Raw genomic sequence first — 24,920 nt, 5'->3', positions numbered from 1 at the left:
CAATTGCAAAAACAATTTAGATTAGCTTAAATGAGTGGAACCACATCTGATTTCTTTCAAATGTATAGAAGTATTCTTAGAAATCCTAGTTAGTGTTGATATGCCCCTCAGAAACCTTTTATTTTTCATTAGGTCTTTCTTTTATTTTCATATTTGTGTATTCCACTTTTCTTTCTTCAAGATCCTGCTTTTGTATTGTTCCTGCTAGATTTTCACATATTACATGATTTGGGATATCTTGTTGTTGTTGTTTAAACTTGAACTTTTTAGTAAATCCAAAAATGTGAAATGATGCCATTGTAGCGTTCACCCTGTATCTAGTCTGGGGGTTTTTTGTGTGGTTTTTTACCATTATAGTTTTAAACTATTGCAAGTATGTGTAAGTGGCATCTGTGTCTTGCAGCTTGGAAGTAGATATTGTTTCCCTGCAAGAATACTCATGTCTTTTATGAAGAAAGGTGTAGGTTTGTTGTTGTGTGTGGGTTTGTTTTTTTGGTTTTTGTTCACAATGAGTAGTCAAGTCAATTTTGTTTGAGAACAAATATTACTAAAAACAAACACAAAGCAAAACCCAAGTGATTTTTGCCATTATTTTATTGCTGATTTCAAACAGCATACTCGATCTGCTTCTGTTTGTTTATACCTAGATAAACAGGGTATACAGATGAATTATTTTTAGTTTCATAGTAAGCATGTTTTAGTAGTCAGGTTTTTTATCTTCAATTTAAGCATTTCAATGAAAAGTCTAATGTTATTGTTTCCAGATACTTCCTGGCATAACTAATGTCCATCCAGCTGTGAGAAATATGGCAGTTCTGTGTTTGGGTTGCTGTACCCTTCAGAACAAAGAATTTGCCCAACAACAGCTTGCATTGCTGTTACAGGTAAAATGGTGGGAAATGGAATGATGGGCTATGTGATTTAGTAAACAAATGTAGTATTCTAGCTATAACAAGCTGTTCTACATAATTACGTTACTTGAGAACCAGGAATTCCTGATTTCCTGAAGATTTGGAACTGGAGAGCATGGTTTCATGTAGATTTTTCTGACGTCTAGTAATATTCAAGCTTATGTTGTATCTTGGTAGTAGCATGCCGTTCCTTTGTAAGGGCATCTGTTGTCTTGAAATTTGTAGGGATTCTTCATCTAGAAGATCTCACTTTATTTTCTGAATCTGGATGAACTCTGTCATGTACTTATGTTATTACAATATAGAAAAGAGAAGCCGTAGGATTCTGTAAGCCTTCCTTCCTTGGGAAACCAAACTGAAAATGTGACTGTGTGTGTTTTTACATTTCTGTTACATACTTACCTGTGACCTTGGATATCTGATATAATTTCTGAATTATTAATTTTATATGGATTAAGGAAGAGTTGTTAGAAGATAAAGCAATAATCAAACCAACAAATGATAGCACGGTGAAACATCTATGGTTATGAAACTTGTTGGATGCCGTAATACCCAAATCTCCTTCCTTTGTGGTAAATGTTCTGATGCTGAGCTAATTTATATAACATGTGACACTACTGTTAACTTTTCAGACCCTGGCTTTGAGAAGTGTAGGTGGGCATAGCGCTTTATTAAGAGTGTGTTCATGTACACACTTAAGGCAGGCGTTGAGATGATATGCTCAGCTCAGACAAGATGATAGAGCTTCTGTCACCATAGTAAGAGAACTTTGGGTTCCTAAAAAGTTAGCATATATTATTTTTTTTAATCTGAGTATGTCTCATTTAAATCCTCCTTAAACAAATAAAATGATATTTAGTTGTTTTAGCAACTTAGACTTTAGATATAAATCATTAATTTCTGTAGGTACTAAAGCCCATATTCTTTGTGTAGGCTGCCATCAAAAGCAGGGTATTTGGCTAAACAGAGCTAGGATCTCTAGGCTAACCCATGATACATGGTTTTATCTGAATGTTAATTTGAACTATAGTACCTGGACTTTTATTACCATCTTGCTTCATGCTGTCCTTTTACATAGTGTTTATTTTAATTAAGCTGTTTTTTCTGTAGAACCTAACACTATGGAGCTACTATAGGCAAATAGACTGTCTGTTTGTCCAGTGCCTTTTTAAGAGTTGAACAGTAAAATTAAATCTCACACATGCATGCTCACTCAGTGAATGAAATTAAATTGATTTTATGTAATGGAAGTTGCATAGGTGACTTGATAATTTATTTCCCAGGTTGTGTTATAAATTCAGGTTTAAATTTGTATCACATGTTCCTAAAGCCTGAAATATGTCCCAAGTATTATAAAAAGTTTCCCAAAGTAAATAATCTTATTAAGGTAAAAAAAAAAGTTAACATTGGTGGTCTACTGTAAGATAATGTATGTATTTTCCTTACTAAACCTAGGTTTTACAAGTAGACAATATAAAGGTAAAGCTCAGTGCTTTAAAGGTGCTCTTTGATCAACTAATGCTGTTTGGGATTGAGCCATTTAAAGCTAGAAGAGGCAATGACTCTCAAAATGAAGATGCAAACATTAGAACTGAAAATTGTGAGGGAGAAGGTGAAACAACAGAGGAGGAGGAGAAGGCTGCTACAGTTCAGAGCCTCCTGCAACTTCTTTCTGGTTTCTTAGACAGTGAGGTAAGAAATACTATAAAATTTGCCTTAGTTTTGTTTTAAAATTACTTTTGCAGAAAATGCCATTAGGTTGCATGTGAATGTTACATGATGTATAATTGAAATGAATGGTCTAATGTGTAATAGTTGTCCTAGAAAACGACCACAACTTTGTCACTGATACAGACTAATGTTACTCTTGAGCTAGCTTTGAATTTTGTGCAGGTGCAAATATGTGGATGTAAAAAATTGATTGGAAAAATAGGATGTAGACTATTACTATAAAGTATTAGTGAAAACTGCTGTGGTTGGTGTATTGTGTGTATGATCAGTTCTTTCTTCAGTTTTCAGAACTTAGGACAGAAGCTGCAGAAGGCATAGCCAAACTGATGTTCTCTGGGAGGCTGGTTAGTGCCAAGCTTCTTTCTCGTCTTATTTTGTTGTGGTATAATCCTGTGACTGAAGAGGATACTCAGCTTAGACACTGTCTAGGAGTGTTCTTCCCTTTATTTGCGTATGCAAATAGGTATGGCCTTTGTAAATTGTTACTTACATTGTTAAATACATTGGTCTAGCAGCTTTAGGAATCTTTTGATCTTGCACAAATGCAAATTAGACCTTAAGGTCTAGTTCAGCCTCCTATGCATATTACTTCTGAACATACATAATCTCAAACCTATGACTATTCTGAAGACCTTCCATTAATTCCCTTTTACCCCTGTGGCTTTCCATTTGTTTTTTTTCTTTCCTAAGCCTGTAATTGAAACTGTTCTTCAAGATACTGAATAAAAGATTAATTTCAAAAGATGCACTTTACTTATTTATGCTGTTGAGCACTACAGGTAGACTTTGAAGTGTCTAAAAAGTAGCTAGCAGGAATGCGTAATAATTGGTGCCCAGCAGATATCAAAGCAGCAGTCTGGTTGGTTGTAGTTTGGGTTTTGTTTTTGTTTTGTTTTTTAACCAAAGAATATCCCAGTCTAAATTCACAGCAGATTCAAAATCTCCTGTTTATTTTGGTAGTAGACAAAGGAGGTAGAGAGCTTATGTAAGGAGGTTGGAGCTTAAATAGTAATTCTCATCTCTTTGCTCCAAGGAAAAAATACTTTTCAGTTGCTGCTAGTGGTTTTAGCCAGTCTGAACTAGCTGAGGTTTTAGCTGCCTTTTTTTTTTTTTTTTTTTCCCCAGTTATGGTTAAGATTTAATCGGGGCATACTGTGTATTACCTTATCTATTTTCCCAAACCAAACTGAATCAAAATTTTTGTGGTCTATAAATTGTCACATTAAGAGTAGTATAAAGGGGAGTTGGTTTGGAGAGGAAAACAATCCAAACAAATTTATTTTTGCTGTTGTCAGCAAAAAAAAAGAGGAAAAAATGCCTAGTGTTCCCCAGAATGGGATTTCCCCTACTTCAATTCTTTTGAAAAAAGGTAACAGGAAAACCTAATTCCATATGCTTCCAGTATCTCTGATACCGACTAATGAATTTAAGCTTTTAATATTGATAATATTTTACCTGTGAATGTTGTCTTCTGACCGTGTCAATGTTTTAGTTTTCTTTGAAATGAGTCCTAATGATTGCCCACCTGAGTAATTTTATGTGTTTCAAAGCCATTTGCAAATGACACACCTCATAGATGATCTTTTTCTTGAAAACATGGTGTATGCTTTAAGCAAAAACTGGAAAAATAAGTGGAGAAAAATTCCTAAATCTTAGTCAGGCTCATTGATTTGGAACCTCTGTTTAGTTAGGAAACCTCATTAACTTTCTGTCTCAATACATTATCTGCACTCTGGATCTCAGATGATTCATTTTAAGATGAATAATGGAGTGTCTTTGCTTACCAATACTGTATCTTTAGGAAAAAATTATTAATTAACCATATGTAATTCAGAACTGTTGGCAAAATTGCCATGCAGAAAAGGAAAACTCAGGTAACGAATGAGATTTGGCTGAGATTTTGGTACTGATCTTGCACTAAACTTTAAAATTTGATTTGTTTTTGGGTGCTGCTCTTAACCTCCCCATCTGGTCACAGATATAATCAAGAGACTTACTTTTTTGAATTTAAATATTTGAACTTTCTGTGAGGAAGAGAAACGTTGATGCTGCCATCTACAGATATTCTGTCATGTCAATAGAGTGGCATGGCATGCTTACAACAGGGACAAGATGCTGTAACCAGTGAACAATTCTTATTCATGGAATATTTTCTAAAGAGTAATGAACCCTCTGGCAGCTCAAAAGGTCTTTTTGTCAGCTGATTTGGCTCAATAATCCAACAGCAGACAATCTGCTTTTTAAAAATTATTTACTTTCTTAGTTTTCTTCTGTAGTTATTTGGGTTCAAATAGTAGGTTAACAAGTATCGGAAACAAAAAGGGTTTCACTTCAACTAATACCTTGTACTTTTGGACACCTTACCTTTTAAATTGTTTTGACCTGTCTCGTGGAACTACGCTTTTAGACAACTTGCTGCAGAACCAAGTGCAAGATGATTTTTAGGTTTACTTGGCAGGAGTTCCTAATCCTTCTGAGAAGAGAAAGCACAAGTATTTTTCCCAAAAATCTTGCTAACCACTGCATTTTTTTGCCAGGCTTTCTTGCTTTCTTATGCAATGAGAAGTATTCCCAAAGGAAACTGCTAGCAGGAAGAAGGAATGAGCAGGGACAGGTTACTCTAAATACACATTTCTCTAAATCTTTAAATTTTTCTGTCCCTTAAGTGAGAATATTTCTGTATGTATCAGGTTTTCAGTAGTATGGATGAACTTTCAAACTGTTCAGGGGCAGGAAGTATTACTTAAAAATTGCTTGAAAATACCATGTGCTAAAAACTTAAAAGAAATTGGTTCTGTGAAGCAGTTTTGATATCTTGATCCTGCTGGATGTCTACGGAGCTTGGCTGCTCTCACTTTGACTGATACATTGTAATGGGTCTGTGAACTTTTATCACAGAAGAGAAAATATAGGGGTGAATTAAGGTTTGATTTTTCTCATTACACTGCTAATGTTTGACTCAATTGAAACAGGTTTAACCAGGAATGCTTTGAAGAAGCTTATCTTCCAACTCTGCAAACACTGTTAAATGCGCCTGCAACTTCACCCTTGGCTGAAATAGATATCAGTAATGTATCTGAACTGTTCGTGGACCTGACCAGACCAAGCGGACTGATGGCTCAGTCTAAAAAGTCTCAGGACTATCAGGTACAGTGTGGCTAAACTGGAGAAAAAGTGTCTTTGTATCTAGAGATTTAAGAACTGACCCCCTTCACTTGGGGCTGTCTGGACTTCGTTGAGATTCCTGGTGTCTGCAACTACATTAAATGAGTAACTGTTCAGCTAATTAAATCTTTTAGCTTGATGCCCTTCCCTGCCCCCCCCCCCCCCCCCCCCCTCCAGTTTCCCCTCACTCTTACAATTAAAAAAATGCTAATAGGAACTTGCACCGTGGCTAGTTGGCTATATTGGGGAAAAAGATTCATAAAAAAACCAGTTGGTGTATGTACTCAAAATACTGCATTTTAGGAATGTTCACTCTGTAAAATTAGTCATTAGCAGCTTAAATCAGAATCTCACTGCTGTCTTTTGTAAATAGTCCCCAGCAAAATTTCTGATGCCTAATTTCTTTCCTTTACAGGATTTAACGGTGCATGATAGTTTAGCAATGAAAATTTGCAATGAAATCTTGATGGACCCAACTGCGCCAGATGTTCGTCTTCATGCAAAAGCTTTATGTTCACTAGAACTCAGTAGTTCTTTCACAGAGAATTTTCTGGTTCTGCTCAATGAGATTCTAGAGGTAGTACATAAGTTATATGGTTCTTACTTTTGTAATCATTAGCAATCTAATAATCTGATCATTTAAAAATAAAGTACCTTTTGTTTACTATGACAATACGATTAGATTTTCTCTTTTTAACCAGTCTTTGAAAATTCTTTTGGTAAGTCATTTACAAAAATCTGAGCTGATATCACTGCATAATTTACACATTTCAGCTACTGTAGATAGTAAAACCAGTGTGAAAGTGTGCCCAACTTGATACATTTAGTACAGTAAGTTATTTTGATAACTATGGTGTAATTAACTTCTTAATACTGGATTTTATTTAAACAAAGTTGGATTGTTTTTTTTTTTTTTTTCACAGTTTGGGTGGTTTATCCTTTAGTTTAATAATTAACAGTTGAAATGTTACACCTAAAGTTATGATGTAACTGTAAGATCATTAGGCAACATGAAAAGGGTGCCTGATTTAAGGTGAAGTGGGAACAGATTACAAGACTGATGTGAAAGTTTTTACCTTGCTGCTTTTATTAATATGGAAAAATAAAGTAAAATTTGAGTGTGACAGAGGAAGAAAATGTTGTATACAGAAATGCTGAAAAGAATGCTGATCCACTATGGGCATGTCATCCAATGGTAGCTGTGTTCCAGGACTCAGCTGGAAAGGTCCAGTCACTTTAATATTTTTAGGTTTCCTTAAAGCAAGCAAACAAAAAAGTATTTTGGGGTTTCAGTGCCTGGTGTTGATGGAGAAAGTGTTTCTCCTTTCAATTTGATTATCTTCATGTCACACGTTGTATCGTAGTGCAGTAAGTTTAACTAATCCTGTTAGTGGGTAAATTTAATTAATAAAATAAATAGTTGTAAAATTAAGTAGCATTTAAACATTAAATTTCTCTTTTCCAGAAAGTGAAAGATAAATGGTGTCAAAAAGCTATTCAGAAGATCAAGGTGAACTTGACCAAAGATCCTAATGTGAGCAAAGACCACTGTGAAAGGACTGAGGAGATGGGCCTCTCTGAAAGGGCACAGGAAACTGACATCACATTACCTGAAAATACTATTCAAAGTGAAGAAGGTAATTCAGGAGAGGTGTAGTTTAGTAACAGGTGTTTGAAGAGTGACTTCTTTAGATGTTATGAAAATAAGTTTTAGTTTTCCTCCATTAAATTAATCTTGAAAAATGGGAAAAGGTAACATCTAGTAAATGTGTATACAGTTTAAAATATTTGTACTGAAGTATTTTTCCTTTTTTGTTGCTTTTTGATCAGACTCTGTATTTTCTTATTCTCAGTATTACTCCAGTATAACTAGTGCTGTATTTTGAGTGTCAAGCTCGCCCTGTAGCTCATTCTTCCCAACAAAGACAGTAATAAAATGAGGTGCTTTCCCCCCACCCCCCCACTGTTTGGCACACCCATGAGTCTACTAAATACCTGACTAACTCATCTTTAGAATGTGACTTGCTAACTTGGAGAGAGAAACAAGTGCTTTGTGGAGTTTTTAGATTCTGGAGTTACCATGCCTGTGCTTCTTGCAGGCTGTATTGTAGCAGTGTATAGCTGATATCTTTGGTGTTCACATCGGTCCTTGTTATGAGCTCACATGTTGGAGCCAGATTTGGTTTTATGGCTATTTAAGAGCTTGAAGTGGAAGAAGCCGGAAGACTTTCCACCACCTGCACAGCTTATGCAGCTGCATGTGCTTTAGCAGGGTAGATTGTGCTGGTGGCACAAAAAGTCTAACATTTTTCAGCAGAAAAGCAATTGGATGAAACTTGTTTAGGTTTGCTTGCAGCAGTAAAGCAAAGATACTGACGTGAAACTGTTTTCAGCAGATCATGCTTTCTTTCAGCATTCCTTTTAATTATTTATCTTTTCTAGTGGATTATTTCCAGGCTTTAATCTGTTGTTTCTGGAAATGTCAAATACTTCAATTTCTCGTATCTTCTATGTTTATGTCTCCAAATATTTATTGGATGGAAAGTTGGAAGTATGCTTTGAGAAAATAATTATACTGTTTTCTGCTAGCATCTGATAATACTTTTTGGTATGAATTTCTCATGAAGGAGGATTTTTGAACACTTTATGAAAGCAGGCTGTAGGAGAAATGCATTTTTCCCTTTCCCTCTCCCATCCCTCCCCAATGATCCATTTGGGATCATTAAAAATAAAGCAGCATTTACTACTTCAAATTTGTAAATAATAGCTGTGAGCAGAAAGGGCAGCAGATACTATTTTTCTATTTCAATTGCTGCAAAGGAGATTTAGATTTGATGTTAGGAAACAAGCTTCCCAGCGATAAGAGAGACTGCTGAAGAAAGAGAATTCCTAAAATTGTTAGAAATGTTAAGACTAGACTAGAATATTGCAGTTGGAAATGATCTACAATGATCACCTAGTCCAGCTGCTTGACCATTTCAGGCCTGAGCAAAAGTTAAAGCATGTTGTTAAGGGCATTGCCCAAATGCCTCAAACACTGACAGGCTTGGGGCATTGACTGCCTCTCTAGGAAGCCTGTTCCAGTGTTCGACCACCCTCTCAGCAAAGAAATGCTTCCTAATGCTCATATTCACCTGATACAGCTGGTCCCTTGCAGGTTCAGTGTCCTCAAATGGAAAGTCACTGCTCCCACACCCGTGGTCCTCCAACTCAGGACACTGGGCGGCCCGAGGTCTATCAGTATTGTTAAAGGCTGAGGCAAAAAAGCATTGAATGCCTCTGCTTCCCTTCATCCCTGTTAGTCAGGTGACCACTTCAACAAGTATTGGTCAAATGCTTTCTTTAGACTTCGTCTTGCTTTTAACACACTTTGAAAAGGCCTTTCTTGCTATCTGCCACAGCACTGGTCAGTTTCAACTCTGAGCTTTTTGGCATTTGTGGTCTTCTCCCTGCATATATGAACCACAGCTCTGTAATCTTCCTCTGAAGTCTGACCTTGCTTCCAGAGATCGTACCATTTCTTTTTCCTTTTGAGCTCCACGAGGAGTTCCCTGTTTAGCCAAACTGGTCTCTGCCCCGCCTGCTTGACTTCTGACACAATGGAAGGTGCTAAACAATTGTCAGGAATAATTTAGATGTGATTGACCTATGCTGGGGCAGGGTTGTAGCTGATTGACATTTTAGGCTTCCTTCTAGCCTCATTATCTAATTTCTAGTCTAAGGAAAATGGGGGGTTAAAATTATGTGGCTTTTTAATGTAACAGCAAAACCTCAAAATATTAGGACTTAAGATAAATTAAGAGTTAATTATCTATGACTTCTGCATGTGCTATTCTGTTTAAAAAAATAATAAAGATGCTTTTCAAACTCCAGTTAATGAAGACAATAGTAAATCAACTGCAAAACTGAGATCTACCAGAAGCAGAGCTGGGAAAGGTATGCATTAGCTTTTTCTGGCTACAATACTAGTTGTTTTTAACAAAATAATTTCATGCTAACTTCTTGTGAACATATAGATACAAAAACCATTCAGTCCTCATGCTCCTTTATAGTTTTAAAAAATTTTGTTAAAAGGTTAAAATAGTCTGTTTTGTGGAAATTTTTAGAGGCTGTTAGCCTCTCCCAACAACACAGTTTTAAAAAAGAAAAAAAAGTCAGACTGCAGGATTTCAAGGTGATTTGGCCAGTCATTTATGGTAATGTACAGGTGTTTATGGAAGAAGTGGCAGGTACATTGTGGGTTTTTGTTGTTGGTTCTGTTTTGTCACCACATTGTGTCTGTGGTGACTGCATATTTATCTGTTTCAATCCAATATCAAACACTGAAGAGATACAAAACTAGTTTAAGAAAAGAAATGGTGCCATGATATAAAAAAGAGATTTTTGCTTATACTTAGGACAACGGAAAGCAGCAGCAGAAGTGAGGTCTGTGAGCAGAAGAAAAACTGGCACAACTGTAAAATGCGGTAGTGAAAGGTAAATCCTTTTCTCTCCACCATCAAAACCATAATGTTTGTTCTAGCCAGGACATGTAATTCAAGTGTTTTTATTTCCCAAAACCTGTATCTTCAATATCCTCTATTCCTAATACACAGATAAATATTTGAGAAAAAATCTTCTTTGAACTGGTACTTTTGAAACCCTCGCAGGTTTGACAGCTTCACATTTTGTTATTGTTGCCTAAGAGCCTGAGGATTTTTTTTAACATACCTTTTGTGTGTAGAGTTAACATACTTTCTAGCCAACAGATTAGTTTTTTCCCTTTTTTTTTTTTTTTTTTTTTTTTTTGGCTTGCATTATTACTCTTCTTCCAGTCACCTGCTTTTTTAACAGCTGTTCTGTGGAGGAATCAATTTTTTTATATAAACTTTTTCCCCGTCCCCCTCCACGTTTTTGTGGCTTGTTTTTCAAGATGTAGTTCATAAGCTTCTGGAAATGACTGATGAGTATACACAATGCATTCCTTCCATTATGATCTTATAGGATACAAGCATTAAAACGACATTATCTCTGTAATTTTCAGCTGTGCTCACTCTTTCTGAAGCAAGTAATTCATGGACTTCAGGGTCACCAGAGTCAATCATTCCTATTTGCCCATTTGGTCTGTTTATTTTGATACCACTTAATCTTTCGGGAGTTTTGCTTATTTTGCAACTGCTAGCACTTGGTTATCTTTACTGATACTGCTTTGTCACTTAGAAAACATTAATATAGTCTTCTCAAAAAATAAAGAGCTTGTAATTACTAAGTAGTACTTCTGCTCTATAAGACCATGTTTCAAGTTTGTTAATATAAAAATTCTTCAGTTTGCTTAGACTTTTTGTCCTTACTTTAAAATATTTCACATTTCAGTGGTGATGAAATTCCACAAGCGGTCCCAATATCAAGTTCAAGGCCTTCAAGACGAGCAAAAACATTGGCACTTGAAAAAACAAGAATGAATCTTTCAGCATTTCTGAGTAAGGAAGCAGATGAATGAATACACAAGGAGAGAAAGTGTGATCTTTGCTAATGCTGGTAGTTCAAATCAAATCTTATTTTCCAAGTCTGATGTTTTGTTAGTCATAGTTAACTTCTTACGTTATGATCATTTATAATTCTAGATTTTTCTAAAACTTTTTTTTAGATAGATGCTTTTGATATCTTTCCCAATATGAAGTCCATCATTTGTGTAATAGAAACATTAAAATTTTACCTGAGCAAAACTTGGATTTATTTTTTTTTTTAACTTTATTGAGAAGAATGCTTTTTATCTGCAAATAAAAATGGCTGTTTGTGGGAAGTACTTACTAGTTAAAGCTGCTTTGATATTTTATGTTATTCAGAGACTGTCTCGCCTGGAGGGGTTGCTTGTGATGGCAGCAATTTTGAATGCACCTACTTTCTTCATTTATTAGTCTGTGCATCTGCTGGCCACATTTTGTTGTTCAAGTTAGGTAAAATAGGATTAATCTCAATTATGAGTTCTGCTTCCTGCAGATGCGTCCACTTTATTTAAACTAATGTCAAAATGGTAAAACTGAGTTACTGATTTTACAAACCTAAGCCTGGAAGTCTGCTACTGATCTTGACTTTGCAAAAAAAAAAAAAAAATAAAAAAATAAAAATCATTAATGTACTTTGTACTTTTAGAAAAGCATAAAAATATTTGTGGTACAAAATAAGATCCAATAAGGAAAGGAATGCTTAAGAACAGGAGGGACAAAAACCCGAAATACTTTATAGAGACAGTACACAGACCTTATGAAGTGGCATACAACTGCGATTTCTTTCTAGCTTTGAAGTTCACAAGCCTTTTTTGAATGACATTATCTAGGAATAGTCACGCGTTTTACAGAGATGATAGAAGATTAAACTGCACGTAGTAGTAGTCACTGGTGGCTGACAGATTAACTCTGGAAATGCTAGTTTTTTGGTTTGGAAACTGTCAATCATGCCTGTCTGTTACAATATAGGTAATTTCCAAGGTAGTCAGAGAAAACTCAAGTGATTGCTTGACATGCATCTCAAGTACTGATGCCAAATGTAGCTTTTTAAGGAACTTGCACTAAAAATAGGTAAACATACTGTAAATGATGCTTGGTAATGCTCAGAAGTGGTTTATGCAACAAGCGAAAAGTAGTGTTCTCAAAGTGTAAAGCCCGAACTATTATGCTATTTTCAAGCTTGCGTATGGAAAACAGACAGGATTGTGTTGCTTTTCCTTCCTTTCAGTTTTTGTTGGAAATGTGTCAGACTACAAAATGCCATGACACGCTTTGCTGCTGATATTTGCTATTCAGAAGCTTATGTAACTGTAAATTATTTTTATTCGTAATTCTAAGCAGAATTTGGGAGTCCAGAGCTCCCTCTCTTGATAATTGTTTTCTTCAAATCCCCAACTCGTGTTCTAGTGCGAGTTTGCATACATGCAGCCACTTGAGGTTAGAGATGGTGCCTGTTCCCTTGAATGCCACCTGAACATAGTTCAAAAAGGTGAAGCATGTATTTCAGTCTTCCTCAGCTGACTGTCAATTAAAGCTTCACTTGTGCTTTAGCCTTTTGTTGTTGTTTGTTTTTTTTAATTTCAGTTACATTATTTATTTCATCTTCACTCCCTCACTCTTGGGCGGTGGTTTGTTCTTCTGCCACTAATACACTTTCAACAACTGCTGCTAGCCCACTCTTGTTAAAATGAGGTGAAAGTAGGGTTGAAATGACCTATCTTCCTGGCTGCTTAATTAAAGAATAAAACTTTAATCCCCAAGATATTTTAATTGACTTAAAAACAGCCTCTTCGGTACTCTGAACCAGTTAGTGTGCATCCTCTCTTTTTGCTAGCTAAATGCAACAGTGGGTCAAACATGAGCCACACTAGACCTAGTCTTGACTCACAGAATAGTTTGGGTTGGAAGGGACCTTTAAAGGACACCTAGTCCAACCCTCCTACAAACAGCAGGGACATCTTCAACTAGATCAACCTGGTCCTGAATGTTTCCAAGGGTGGGGCATCTACCACCTCTCTGGGCAGCCTGTTCCAGTGTTTCACCACCCTCACTGGGAAAAATCTACTCTGAATCTACCCTCTTAGTTTAAAACAATTGCACTGCTAAATAGGAGGTTCACATGGGCTTACTTCTCTAGAGCTTGCCCAGGTCCCTCTGGGTGGCATCCCCTCCCTCAGCTGTGTCAACTGCACCACTTAGTCACCTGCAAACTTGCTGAGTGTGTACTAGAGCCTGCTGTGTCATTGAAGATATGAAACAGAACTGTTTCCGGTACAGACCACTGAGGGACACCGCTTGACACTGATCTCCATCTAGACATTGAGCTGTTGACCGCTACCCTCTGGATGCAAGCATCCAGCCAATTCTTCATCCACTGAACAGCCCACCCATCAAATCCGTCTCTGCAATTTACAGAGAGAACAATGTTGGGGGGGGCTGCGTCAAAGGCCTGACAGAAGACCACGCAGGTGACATCCATTGCTCTTCCCTTGTCCACTGATGTAGTCACTCCATTATAGAAGGCCGCTAGGTTGGGCAGGCAAGACTTGCCCTTGGTAGAGTTACGCTGGCTGTCTCAAATCACCTCCCTGTCCTCCGTGTGCCTTAGCCAAGCTTCCAGGAGGGTCTGTTCCATGAACTTCCCAGGCGCGGAGTTGAGGCTGACAGGTTGGTAGTTCACAGGGTCCTCCTTTCTACCTTTACAAATAGGTGCAATGCTTCAATTTTTTCAGTCACTGGGGACTTCACCTGACTGCCACGACTTCTCAAATATCATGGAGAGTGGCTTGGCAACTATGCCAGTTCCATATTAATTAATGAGAAAATAGCAGTGGTAATTTGTTGTCAAACTTATAATGATCCTGTGTTTGTTCCTACAGTATTTTTTGTTTCTTAAAACCAGTTTTGTGGTTGTTTTTGTTTGCTTGCCTGATCAGTCTCTTCAGACTACAGAGTAAAAAGAATTCCTCTCAGTAACAGCCTCCTTTGGCGGGTTGCTATCTCAAGGGTGAGTGCTATACCAAGAACAATTCTTTTTCTAGCTTTGTTGGTTATTGTCTTAAAGAAGTGGTTAGTGAGCTTGGGTTATGCCTCTATCTGACTCTCATCTGAAAACTTTTGAACTCATCAAGCAACTGAAACAATATGACACAAAGGAAGGAATCATAATTGTTAAAAGTAAGCAAAAAAAAAAAAAAAAAAAAAGCTGCTTGGAGGTGAGACATCCATAACAGAAAGGCTCTGGTATTTACTCAGTCTTTTACATGAGAAAATCCATGTGGTATGTCCTTCAGGCATACGAACGAGATACTGGCTGCATTGGTTCCCCTGCTTGTAAGCCTGTTTCTGTGCCCCTCTTGGGACAGCCCTGACTCCTTGCTGTTCCTTGTGCTTTGGTGGGGCTCCACTGAAGTCAACTTCAGTGCCTCTCCCCCAGGAAGTTTAGTTCTTTTTTTGGCTTTCTTGCTCCACAGAAGCCAAGTGCATGAAATAGTTGAGATACATAAAGACCCACTAGACAGTGTGGCATGCTGAGTGTTCGTTCTCTTAATCATGTTCTGCACTGTCTGACACTTCAGTGACCCAGGATCCTTCTGAGATCCTGTGAAACTTGAAGGAATTCACAACGATCATTTTATTTCAGTTACTGGATTGCACCTCCAAACCAACAAACTTCTGCGAAGAACTGCATCTTCATTCTGTTATGTAAGATGACAATTTTAAGTGATTCCTTAAAACCTTTGTTTTAGAAAACAGTGTCTTCCAAGGAAATTAGCTCTTGGCAAGAAAAGGACAGAAGACTTGTAAGAAGTTGAATTAAGAAACCTCTACTCTAGCTATTGAATGTATGACTCCAGGAAAGAGAAATCATATCATATGGTTTTATTCTAACACTTTTGTTATAGCTCTGTTAATAATAAAGTTTTGATGAATGAATTACATGAACCTTGCTAAAGCTGATCTACACATGGAATGTCTACAATGTAGTCAGCTACAACCATTTACTACTTTGACTAAACTTTAAAATTTTGGTGTTTACATTGAATTTCCAAAGTACACAGGAAAAAAAAAAAAGAAATAGGAGGAGCATTTACATCCATTTTAATTGGTGGCAGGCATAAATTCATAAAAACAAAAGGGGAAGAAAGACCATTTAGCAGAAACCTCAAAAAGTGCAGATACAGATTTGTTGAATGACAATCTTTCAAGAGATTCTCCTGCAGGCTCGGCATTCCTTTTAGACGTTATGGTCATTAAACACTGTCACATAGAAGTTCTCAAGATAAATGAAGATGAAAGCATACTGCAGAAACAAACTGGTGGTGTGATGCATTTCAATCCCTTTGCAAAGGAGATCTCGGATAATTTACCTTTTTACTGCTTTGCTTCAAGGTAGTCTGTCTCCACCTGTTACAGATTTGTTTGAATTATTATTACCATAAATCTTTACATGGTAACCTATGCCACAAATTACATAATATATTAACTTTCGTGCACAAAAATAAAATCGGGGAAATAATTAGAGAACATAGAAAAATCACAATACTATTAAAGGGGAACATCTGATTTTGATAATAAATTTGTACTGCAAGAATTTCATGATGGTCAGATGTGAAACTGTATATTTAAAAAAAGAAGTACATCAAAATGAATAATGCTAGTAGTAATATAAAGCCAAATCACACAAGATCATTTCAAGATCAATGTAATAAATGCTTATTATTCAGCAGAAAAAAAAATCAGGAACAATGTACAAAATAATAGTGCAAGAACAGCTGCAATCTATTTGTTCTCATCAGTTTTGAGATTTTGGTTAAAAACTTTACAGCTGGCGAGAGATGCTGCTGAAAGACTCAGATTCCACTCAGTGGGCTGATTAAGGCACATCTTTATGGACTTCAAATGTTCATTTTCTGTGTTCATGTCTATTGAATTCTGTGGCTCCGAGACTTTCACTTGTAGCGTGCTGTGAGGAAAGAAGTGGGGGTGGGAGAGGGAAAAAAATGAGAAAAAGTTTAGTATGCTTTCCTCTTCCCCTGCAAACAAGCAAACTGACAAGAGGCAAGATGAGGTGGTGGCAGAGCGTGTTCTGCTGGGTGTTTTTTTTATTGGTTTACTGCGTTATGTTCCAGAAACACTGAGATGAGAACCTGACCGTGCTGCGTTCTCCCTGTTGTGAAAGGACATCAGGCTTGTTTGCATTGCAGTAACTGAGGTCCTGCCAAGTTTTGGAGACTGTCCTAGGTCAGTCTCCAGCTCGTGCTATTCCTCTGCAGAGGAATAAGGGTGTTCTGCAGGCTGGCCCTTCTTAAATAGCATCCAGCTGACTACTGTAAAACCACAGAGCAGGAACTGGGCGAGAATTTGTTTGGGTTTTTTTCTGACGTTAATTTAGTACAGTCATAAAAGGTTTTTATTTTGTTTCAGATCTAGGAAAATAAGTCCTACAAGAAGATAAAAAAACTTAGCTTTTTGTAGGGATCACAAAGCAGAGGCCATAAGTGTAGATTCAGTCATAACTCTCATTGTTGCCATACAGAACCACAGAACAGACTCATAGAATGGGTTGGGTGGGAAGGGGCCTTTAAAGGTCATCGAGTCCGACCCCCTGCCATGGGCACGGACACCTTCCACTAGCCCAGGTTGCTCAGAGCCCTGTTCAGCCTGACCCTGAATGTTTCCAAGGATAGGGCATCCACCACCTCTCTGGGCAGCCTATTCCAGCGTTCCACCACCCTCATCATAAATTCTTCCTTAATATTTAAAGCAGTGTAATTGTGCACGTTCAGAAGACAAGAAGGTACAGTTTGGCAATCCTAATTTTGAACCTCTCCACCCCTGCTATTTTTTCCCCTTTTTTTTCCTGCCCTACCTCTTGCAGTGATGCGTCCTATGTGCAATTCATTGTTTCTCACCATCTTTTTCAAAGATTTCAAGAAGTGCAAGAATGATGCAGAGGTGGAGATATTTTAGAGATATTTCTAATTACTGTGATACTAAAGTTCTAAGTTCTAGGTAGTTTAACTAAGGGTAGGAGGTAATGATCATACTATAAACTGCCTGTGCACAGTTTCTCCTATCAAGGAAGTGTTTAAGCAGCAAGACTCTCTTAATGGCTCTTACTTGCTGCATTTCAGGAAACCAGGTTCATCACAGGCCTTGAGTGTAAATTATCAACGATTGAATCTGCTGAAGTACAGTGTTTGCATGGGTGAACAATCTGGCTGAGGACATTCGGTAATCATAAGACGATAACCTAAAACATAGTAGCTTGTGTTACTCAAATACTGGTGACTGACTTTGGTTGGACTTTTTCCTATGTCATGGCAAGAGGGAAAGACAGCTTGTGTAACAGCTGAAGTGACAAGTCACTGTTACTTTTCACAGATCGTACGAAATACAATTTTCATTCTTTTACATTTTTATGCAAGCTTTCTAGGCTATACGCCTTTCTGACATGGTAGTGAAACAGGCGTTACTGATTTATTAACCCTCGTTCCCAGCCCTCCCTAACTGGGCTATTGCTCCCATGCCCTGCATTTCCTTGTGCCTTTTATTCCCCTGCCTCTGTCTTTTGTCCTGTTTTTGCCTTGTACCCTTTTCCTTCGTTCTTTTCTGCTTTGCACACACTCTTGTTGCTCTGGTCTTTTCCTTCACATAGGAAATGGAGTGTGAGCACAGGTGACAGAGAAGACTGTAGTCAACAAGGTTACTTTCTTGAAGTTACAGCCTCTTCAGACTTGAATCTTTGCCCTCACTTGCTGTGAGGAAAATCAAAGCCTTTTCTTATGACCATCGGATTAGTAAGTGCAGACATGAGATGGTGCTGGGGCTGAAGTGTTGCAGCTTTCCTTATCCCCACTGGTTCTGTGCTTTCCAGGTGTGGCCAGGTAGCAAAACTTAAATTTAACAGAAATAATCAACAGCTAAATTAAGAGATAGGGCTTGAATGTTATTTTGTTTGGGGGTTTGTTGTTGGGTGTTTTGTTTCTGTTTTGGTGGTGGCTGTTGTTTTCTGAAAGGAACGTAAATGCCTTGGGAATCAAGAAATGGCAAACTGAAGTAGTATATACCTGCAGCGTGCTTTGAAGCACAGCATTTCTACTGTCTTTAAAGCAGCAGATACAGAATTAATGCTGAGCAAGTGCCAGACAGAGAAAGCTAAAGGTTCAGGCTTCTCAAATGATTTGGCATGTTACTTCTGTGTATAAACTATTGATTGTACTAAGTCAGTATGGCGCATTTTCCAAACACCACTGCTAGCAGTAACACAGCTAGGGTTTGGTGTAATCGTGACCGTAATTCCCCGTTTGCTTGGACTGCAAATGAAAACGCAGAGTGCTGTAATACAACCAAACAGCACTTTCTGAGTAGTCAGCTGAGGGACTTTCCTACTCTTTACTGTTTATTTTTGTACAGGTTTCAAACTGGCACTGAGGTACCTGCTGATAATTGCCATGCAGTAATTCACCTCTTACAGAAGAACCCTAGGACACTAGAGACTTTCACATTTTAAAGAGAATGCGTAAAAACAGAAATAGGAAAGTGTTAGTGTCTTCTTTCAGTTCCCCAGTACAGGTAACATCCACATAAAAAGCTCAAGTATTTTAGGAAATTTTACATTGATAAAAATAAAGTAGAAAATAATATGGTTAGAGATCTGCATTAATGTATTCATTAACCAAGAAGAACCTAGTTTTTCCATCTTTTCATTCTTGTGTGATTTATTTTTTTGCTGTTGATATAACAAGGTACAAAAATGGTGTATTTAAATAGTATTTTTTAAACACAGAATGTAATTAAAGCATAAAATTAAATAGAAAGTTTTAATTTCTCCAGCCAAATCTATCAATAGATTCTACTCTTAAATTTTATTCTGCTTTGCTTACAAGAGGCACACTGCATTAAGCACTCCTAGCAAAAGAAAGAGATGCTTCATACAGCAGCCCTCCTGTCAGGAAGAACTGCAGGTTACAGCCTGATGCCACCAGCAGCCATGAAGCCCGTTTGAGTAGAGCTTGGAATTAGGCTGTATAATACCTCTGCTCAATATCCTCCTGGAGTTCTCCACTACCAGTTCTTCCACCAGGAAGAAAACGGAGGTCCCTTTATCTTCCTAGACAATAGGCATTCGCTAATCTTATATAATGGTCTCTTAGAAAGGTTAGATTTTCCAACTCTGAAGCCATCTGTTTACTTTTCCAGCAATTATAATCTGTTTTGGTTTTATTCACTTGGGATTGACTCAGTTAATCAGTTTCTGTCCATGTGATTTGTGGAAGTGGGCTACAAGTGCTTCTGTAACATGGAACATAAATTCCAGCCATGGCATATTCAATAGTTTTGCTTTCACTAGGAATTTGAAGACAGGCCAACAGTGCTAGAAGCCCAGTGAAAAAGAAGAAAACCATTTATATTTTTAAAAGTTCTTTTAGTGATATTTCTTGAAAATTCAGATGCTTTTCTTCAACTGTAAATATACTACCCTCTACCAGCCCTTGTCCTCTAACTACTCTCGAAGTGCTGGTAACATATTTAAAGGTTAATTTAAAAGATTTCATATTTCAGAGTGCACAATAACTGATTCCAATAACTGTCTTAGAAAGTAAAAGTGAAAAAAAAATATCTAGAAATAAAAGTATACCTTTTTGATCTGAAACAATAGAAATAAAAAAAAATACACCTCAGGGAGCTAAGTTGTATGTTTCTGCAGTCCTTTAGCATGTGCTGTGTAACTGCTCTGTATAAGGAGCATCTTCAGTCTTACAAAGATTTTTGACTGTGAGTGAGCATATGTGACCTACTGGAGAGGCAGGAGGCACCAGGTACCGCACTGAGAACGATGTGGTGTGACACTGTGGTGGACACACCAAGGCCGTGTACAGTGACAGGACACGCTGTTTTGTCAGTGCAGGCTAAGGATGCCCTCATGTGCTCTTGGCTTTCTTTGGATGCTGTTGCACACAAAACCAATGGGTCTAGAAAACTGTCAGTGAGGACTCCAGGATAATTTTTTTTTTTTTTTCATATGTTGCAACTCCCAGTTCCCTAATCGCCATTCCTCAATCATCTCTGAATTTACTACTTTTCGACAGTGAGGGGAAAAAGAGGCAATTGCCTGTTACTTTAACAAATCACTGTAGCCAAATCAGAATAATACTGATGGACTGTGAAGTCCTGTATCTAGTCTCCCCTGGCTAAGCAGACAACCCTACGTGTGGTTAAGTCTCCAGGCCTGCTAGGACCTAAAAGGATCATCTCTTCCCACAGAAATTTCCTCCCATCATTAAAGCAAAAGGAATTAAAATAAAATGGTCTTTGAATTCAACCTTCTACTAAAGCAAGCAACAAGGGGCCTTTCCTTGCTCCCCAAAAGCTAAAGAAAACCCTGCCCTTTTCCACACTTCCAGTTAAAATTGCTTGAATACAAGTATTTCTTTGTGAAATATTGCGTTTCTTTCTCTAGTTTTACCAAGTCATTGTTATGATAACAGAAATACTGATTTTTAATAGCAGGATGTGAAAACAATACTGTATAAGTTGACAGGCTGACAAGCATGAAAAGAAAAATAATATTCTTTGAGCTGCTTATTTTCTGTGCAGTTTGGATCTGCGTTCTTCAGGAAAAACAGGAATTTGACACCTGTTCTATGAAAATGACAAAGTTAAAAAAAAACATCTGGCTAGCTTAAGTCCATACATTTGCTGAGTTAATCTGTGTCTGCGACAAGTCAAGGCCATGCACAAAAAGTAGGGATAGGGATAAGTGTTTTTTATCTGTTGGGTGACTCCTCTGCACTTCCTATCAAAAAGATTACCATCAAATGTTGTGTGTTTGTATGCTGAAAAATGACTACGAAAGTACCACTATAGGGTTATATTTCTCTAAATCTTTTGCAACACTTACAGATAAAAATGTCCCCACCTAGCTAAGAGCTATGTCAGACTGGTTTTAACCCTCCTGTCTGACAAAAATTCTGCAAATTGCACTTGTTACACACCTCCATCAATGATGTGCAGGTTGATAGCTTGGAAAGTATAAGATCATTTGTGATACACTGCACTGATTTGAGGCTTTTACAGAAAGGTTTCAAAAACACTGAGTAGAAATAGTAAAACTTTAGCAGCATAAAACAATTTTATCTATACAGACTATTCAAACATTTCCCAGAAAAGGAAACAGTGGAATGTATTAGGTTAAAATCTGCAATGACTATAGTAGCCTCAGCATGCTTTCCAATAGAGATTGATTTGATAATGCAACATACATTGAAATTCAAGTAAACTGAGCACACATAGTCAGATTTGCTGTCTCTAAAATTTAAACTCATCTTTCCACAATGCTAAAAAGCAACAACAAAGAAATCTACAAATAAATTTTTAAATGTCTCATTACTGTTTCTCAAAGGGATTCTCATTGTAATAAGAAATAATAGTTTTCAGCTGAGTGGATGGAATCCTATTTGGGAATCAGAGAGAGAGAGAAAGAAATGCTCTGGAAATAGATGGAGCTGGGGAGATAAGCAATATCCAGAGAGTCTGAAAAATCTGGACTACTAAGACAAATAAATCAGTACACAAGACAGAATCAAGACAGAAGGTGAACTGAATTGAGACAAAAAGACAGGCTGAGGCGTCAGAACCAGTCACAGTCCCACCTGACATTATGGTAGAAAAGTTTCTTTTGCTCTTCATACTACCTCAGAAATGTTTTCTTGGTTTGAGGGGGAAAAAAAAAAAGTGGGAAGAAGAAAGGAAATAGGAATGAAATGCATACAAAATATATGAGAAAGATAACTAGAAGAGGCTAGTAAGAATTTGCTGAGAACTTGTGGCACATCAGGGAAAGAGGCTTACTTACTGGTAGCTATTTCCTGAAGCTATATATTGAAATATCCACACACTGTTGAAACTTTAATTTGCACTGAGGCAAAATTATATAGCAGTGGATGTTTGTTGCACCTTTTACATCACTAATTCATCTTCAAAGAACACAACAGAACAGCAAAACCAAACAGCATATTTTATGCATTTTCAGGTGAAAGTTTGTCAAGTGGAATAGATGACAACAGTTTCAGAGTGCAGTCATAGAAATAACGTGACTTTCTCCCCCAAACCAGTCAGCTACAGCAAATATTCTCATTCCCTCAAACATAATAGATCACAGGCAACATAAAAGGTTTAAATTGCAACTTCACTGCAGAAATTGAGAACTGAAACAAGTATTGGAGGGGTGGGGGTGGGTGGGAAGAAAGAAGTTCATCAGACTTGCGCAGCCATGGAAGTACAGAGCTCAGTGCTAATGAACATTCTCCCCAAAATACAGGACGGATTTGAGTGTATGTTGACAAGTTTAAATATAGACAACATTCCTGCCCCCTTTAATGTTATAATTATTTAAAGCAGCCTGATAAAGTTATTTAGAAATGTGATCTTTTGGACAAGAGTCCTTATGTTTTGTAGTAATACAGATTATTTAGCAGTTCACAGAAAGCACAGGGTTCTTAAAGCACAAGGAAACAAAATATAAATGTAAGCTGTCACTGAAATGGGCATGAAGAAGTGATAAAAATTTTAGGGCATCTTTTTCTAGTGCTGATAGTATTAAACCTGTTAAAGAAAAAAATGCTCTTATGATCTCATATTGTTCATAGAATACTGTCTTCAAGATCTTGGAAACAAAAACCAGCTAAGAATCTAACAGTTGTAAGGAAGCATCATTAATTTGATGATGAACAAATTTAATTCTTAGCAACTAGGCACCTTCATGAAACAAGTCTGCCTCTGATCATCAGTTCCATCAAAGAAAACTGCCTAATTTCTAAGCATTACTAGAATTTAGTAGCATGCAAATAAATAAAAAAAAAACCCTAAACACCTGTTGTGCAGATGACTACTGTTGTATTTACCCTAGAAACATACTATAACAGAAAAAAGGTTTTGCTATTTGTATTCTAGTTAATCATAATTAAAAATGGTTTTGAACAAAGTACAGTAAGACTAAGGCTTGGAGGTTCAGAACTATGTATGCTGGTTTGGGCTGTTCTCAGAGGAAACAGAATGCCACCATCTCAACACAGTGATAAATGCAGCTACGTAAATGTTGTCATTGAGCTGGATTAATCTTGTATCTTTAATTCATAATAGTTTTTTGACATTAGAAATGCAATTATGTTATGGAGGGAGATCATCTAATAAATATGATGAGAGTCCCTGGGTGGTTTATAACCCACCAGACTTCTGAGTTACGGAAGGTCAAACAATAATTTGCAAATAAGTCACTTCCTTTTCTGAGATTTCTACTACTTAAATATAATTTAAAAACAGCTGTGAGTAGTAAACTGATAAATATGAATGTCTCAGCAACAAATCTGATATTGAGAAGAATTTCTTCAAACACACATCTCAAGAACTTCAAACTAGAAAGACAGGTATCAACAACCACCACAATTTTAAGAATGGATACCTTCAGTATAGCTTTTAAATCTTTACTTGTATTGTAAATAAATTTCTGAAATTATTGCTACTGAATGTTTTGAAATTTAGACTAAGTACCCCAATAAAAACACTGAAACCTAACTTTAAGTACTTTTCCCCAAAAAAATTTAGCCTCCCTTCCAAATGGAAAACGTGACATAGATAAAAGAGCACCAGCACCACCAAGTGAGAATAAGTTTTGTGGTTTGTTTTTTTTTTTTAATTAAGAAAAATATCACGTGGTATTCTTACAGCTTCTAGATAGGAATTTTTCAACTAGGCTTCCATTTCACGTACAGAAAAATAATCCGTTTTTTGAAGCAAATAATCAAGATTTCAATAGTTTGAAATAGACAACTTTGAGGGCAAGCCTGTATCAGTAAAATATCAAGTATAATCTCTGCGTATTTGTGCAGTCTGCACCTTCAATAATAGGAACCTGTGACAAGATCCACCTGAAAAGACTGACCCCCCTTAATAATCTTAATTTTTATATATGCATGTATTTTAATGTGAAACGTGAAAGTCTTATTATTCTCATTCCTAGCAGGACCACAATTTGGAAATATTCTACCCTGAGCTGCAAAATGAAAACAAAGAATAACAATACCTACATAAGACCTGCTTTGAAAAACATCAGCGTAGTCACGTTACTCACTAATGTCTTGACAACTGAGAGAAAACATTCAAAACCAAATAAAAATACATAGGCTTATGCTTTTGAAAGGATTTTAATTCCTAAGCTAATGTTAAATCAAGGCCATTTCCACTGGCAGGCATGCAGAAAGAAAAGCAGGTCTAAAGTCAATTATCACTGAAGAAAGTGCTGCAGCCAAGTTAAGATACCTGCCCCACTTAGAGATAAACATGATAAAAGACAGAAGCCTAGATTCCTTTCCCGTATGCTTAGAAGTGGAGACAGAAAGGAACATGCAGCAGTAAGTAGAGGATGGAGAGTAGGTAAGTTGGCATACCCACTGAAAGAAGTTTGTGAAACTCCTTCTAAATTTAATTTCTGAATTAATTAGCTGAATGCAGACATAAGTCAGGTGAATTTCTGCTGCTGAGCAAAAAAAAAAGACAATAAAATCTGTCAAATTGGCAAGACCAAACAAAATAATAGAGGAAAAAAAAGCTTAGGTCTGCACAA

General features: G+C 37.0%; 2 protein-coding genes across 9 annotated transcripts in view; one reads left to right on the top strand and one right to left on the bottom strand.

Annotated features, from left to right (window-relative positions):
• Window positions 1–12,843, top strand: part of NCAPG (non-SMC condensin I complex subunit G) — a 30,336-nt gene extending 17,493 nt beyond the window's left edge. For both annotated transcript variants that reach the window (XM_055700868.1, XM_027799865.2), the window contains 9 exons: window positions 765–884; window positions 2,367–2,603; window positions 2,924–3,105; window positions 5,615–5,789; window positions 6,223–6,384; window positions 7,273–7,444; window positions 9,681–9,743; window positions 10,205–10,283; window positions 11,160–12,843. In XM_055700868.1, coding sequence (XP_055556843.1) covers window positions 765–884; window positions 2,367–2,603; window positions 2,924–3,105; window positions 5,615–5,789; window positions 6,223–6,384; window positions 7,273–7,444; window positions 9,681–9,743; window positions 10,205–10,283; window positions 11,160–11,286 — 1,317 coding nt within the window. In that variant the 3' untranslated portion in view covers window positions 11,287–12,843. The remainder of the gene's footprint in view (window positions 1–764; window positions 885–2,366; window positions 2,604–2,923; window positions 3,106–5,614; window positions 5,790–6,222; window positions 6,385–7,272; window positions 7,445–9,680; window positions 9,744–10,204; window positions 10,284–11,159) is intronic.
• Window positions 12,844–15,371: 2,528 nt separating this feature from the next.
• LCORL (ligand dependent nuclear receptor corepressor like) overlaps window positions 15,372–24,920 on the bottom strand; it is an 85,645-nt gene continuing 76,096 nt past the window's right edge. For all 7 annotated transcript variants that reach the window (XM_055700857.1, XM_055700856.1, XM_055700859.1 and 4 more), the window contains one exon: window positions 15,372–16,259. In XM_055700857.1, coding sequence (XP_055556832.1) covers window positions 16,246–16,259 — 14 coding nt within the window. In that variant the 3' untranslated portion in view covers window positions 15,372–16,245. The remainder of the gene's footprint in view (window positions 16,260–24,920) is intronic.

The sequence above is a fragment of the Falco cherrug genome, chromosome 1, assembly GCF_023634085.1.
Source record: "Falco cherrug isolate bFalChe1 chromosome 1, bFalChe1.pri, whole genome shotgun sequence".
NCBI lineage: Eukaryota > Metazoa > Chordata > Aves > Falconiformes > Falconidae > Falco > Falco cherrug.
The sequence above is the reverse complement of the archived record's forward strand: the minus strand, read 5'-3'. Positions and strand labels throughout refer to the sequence as shown.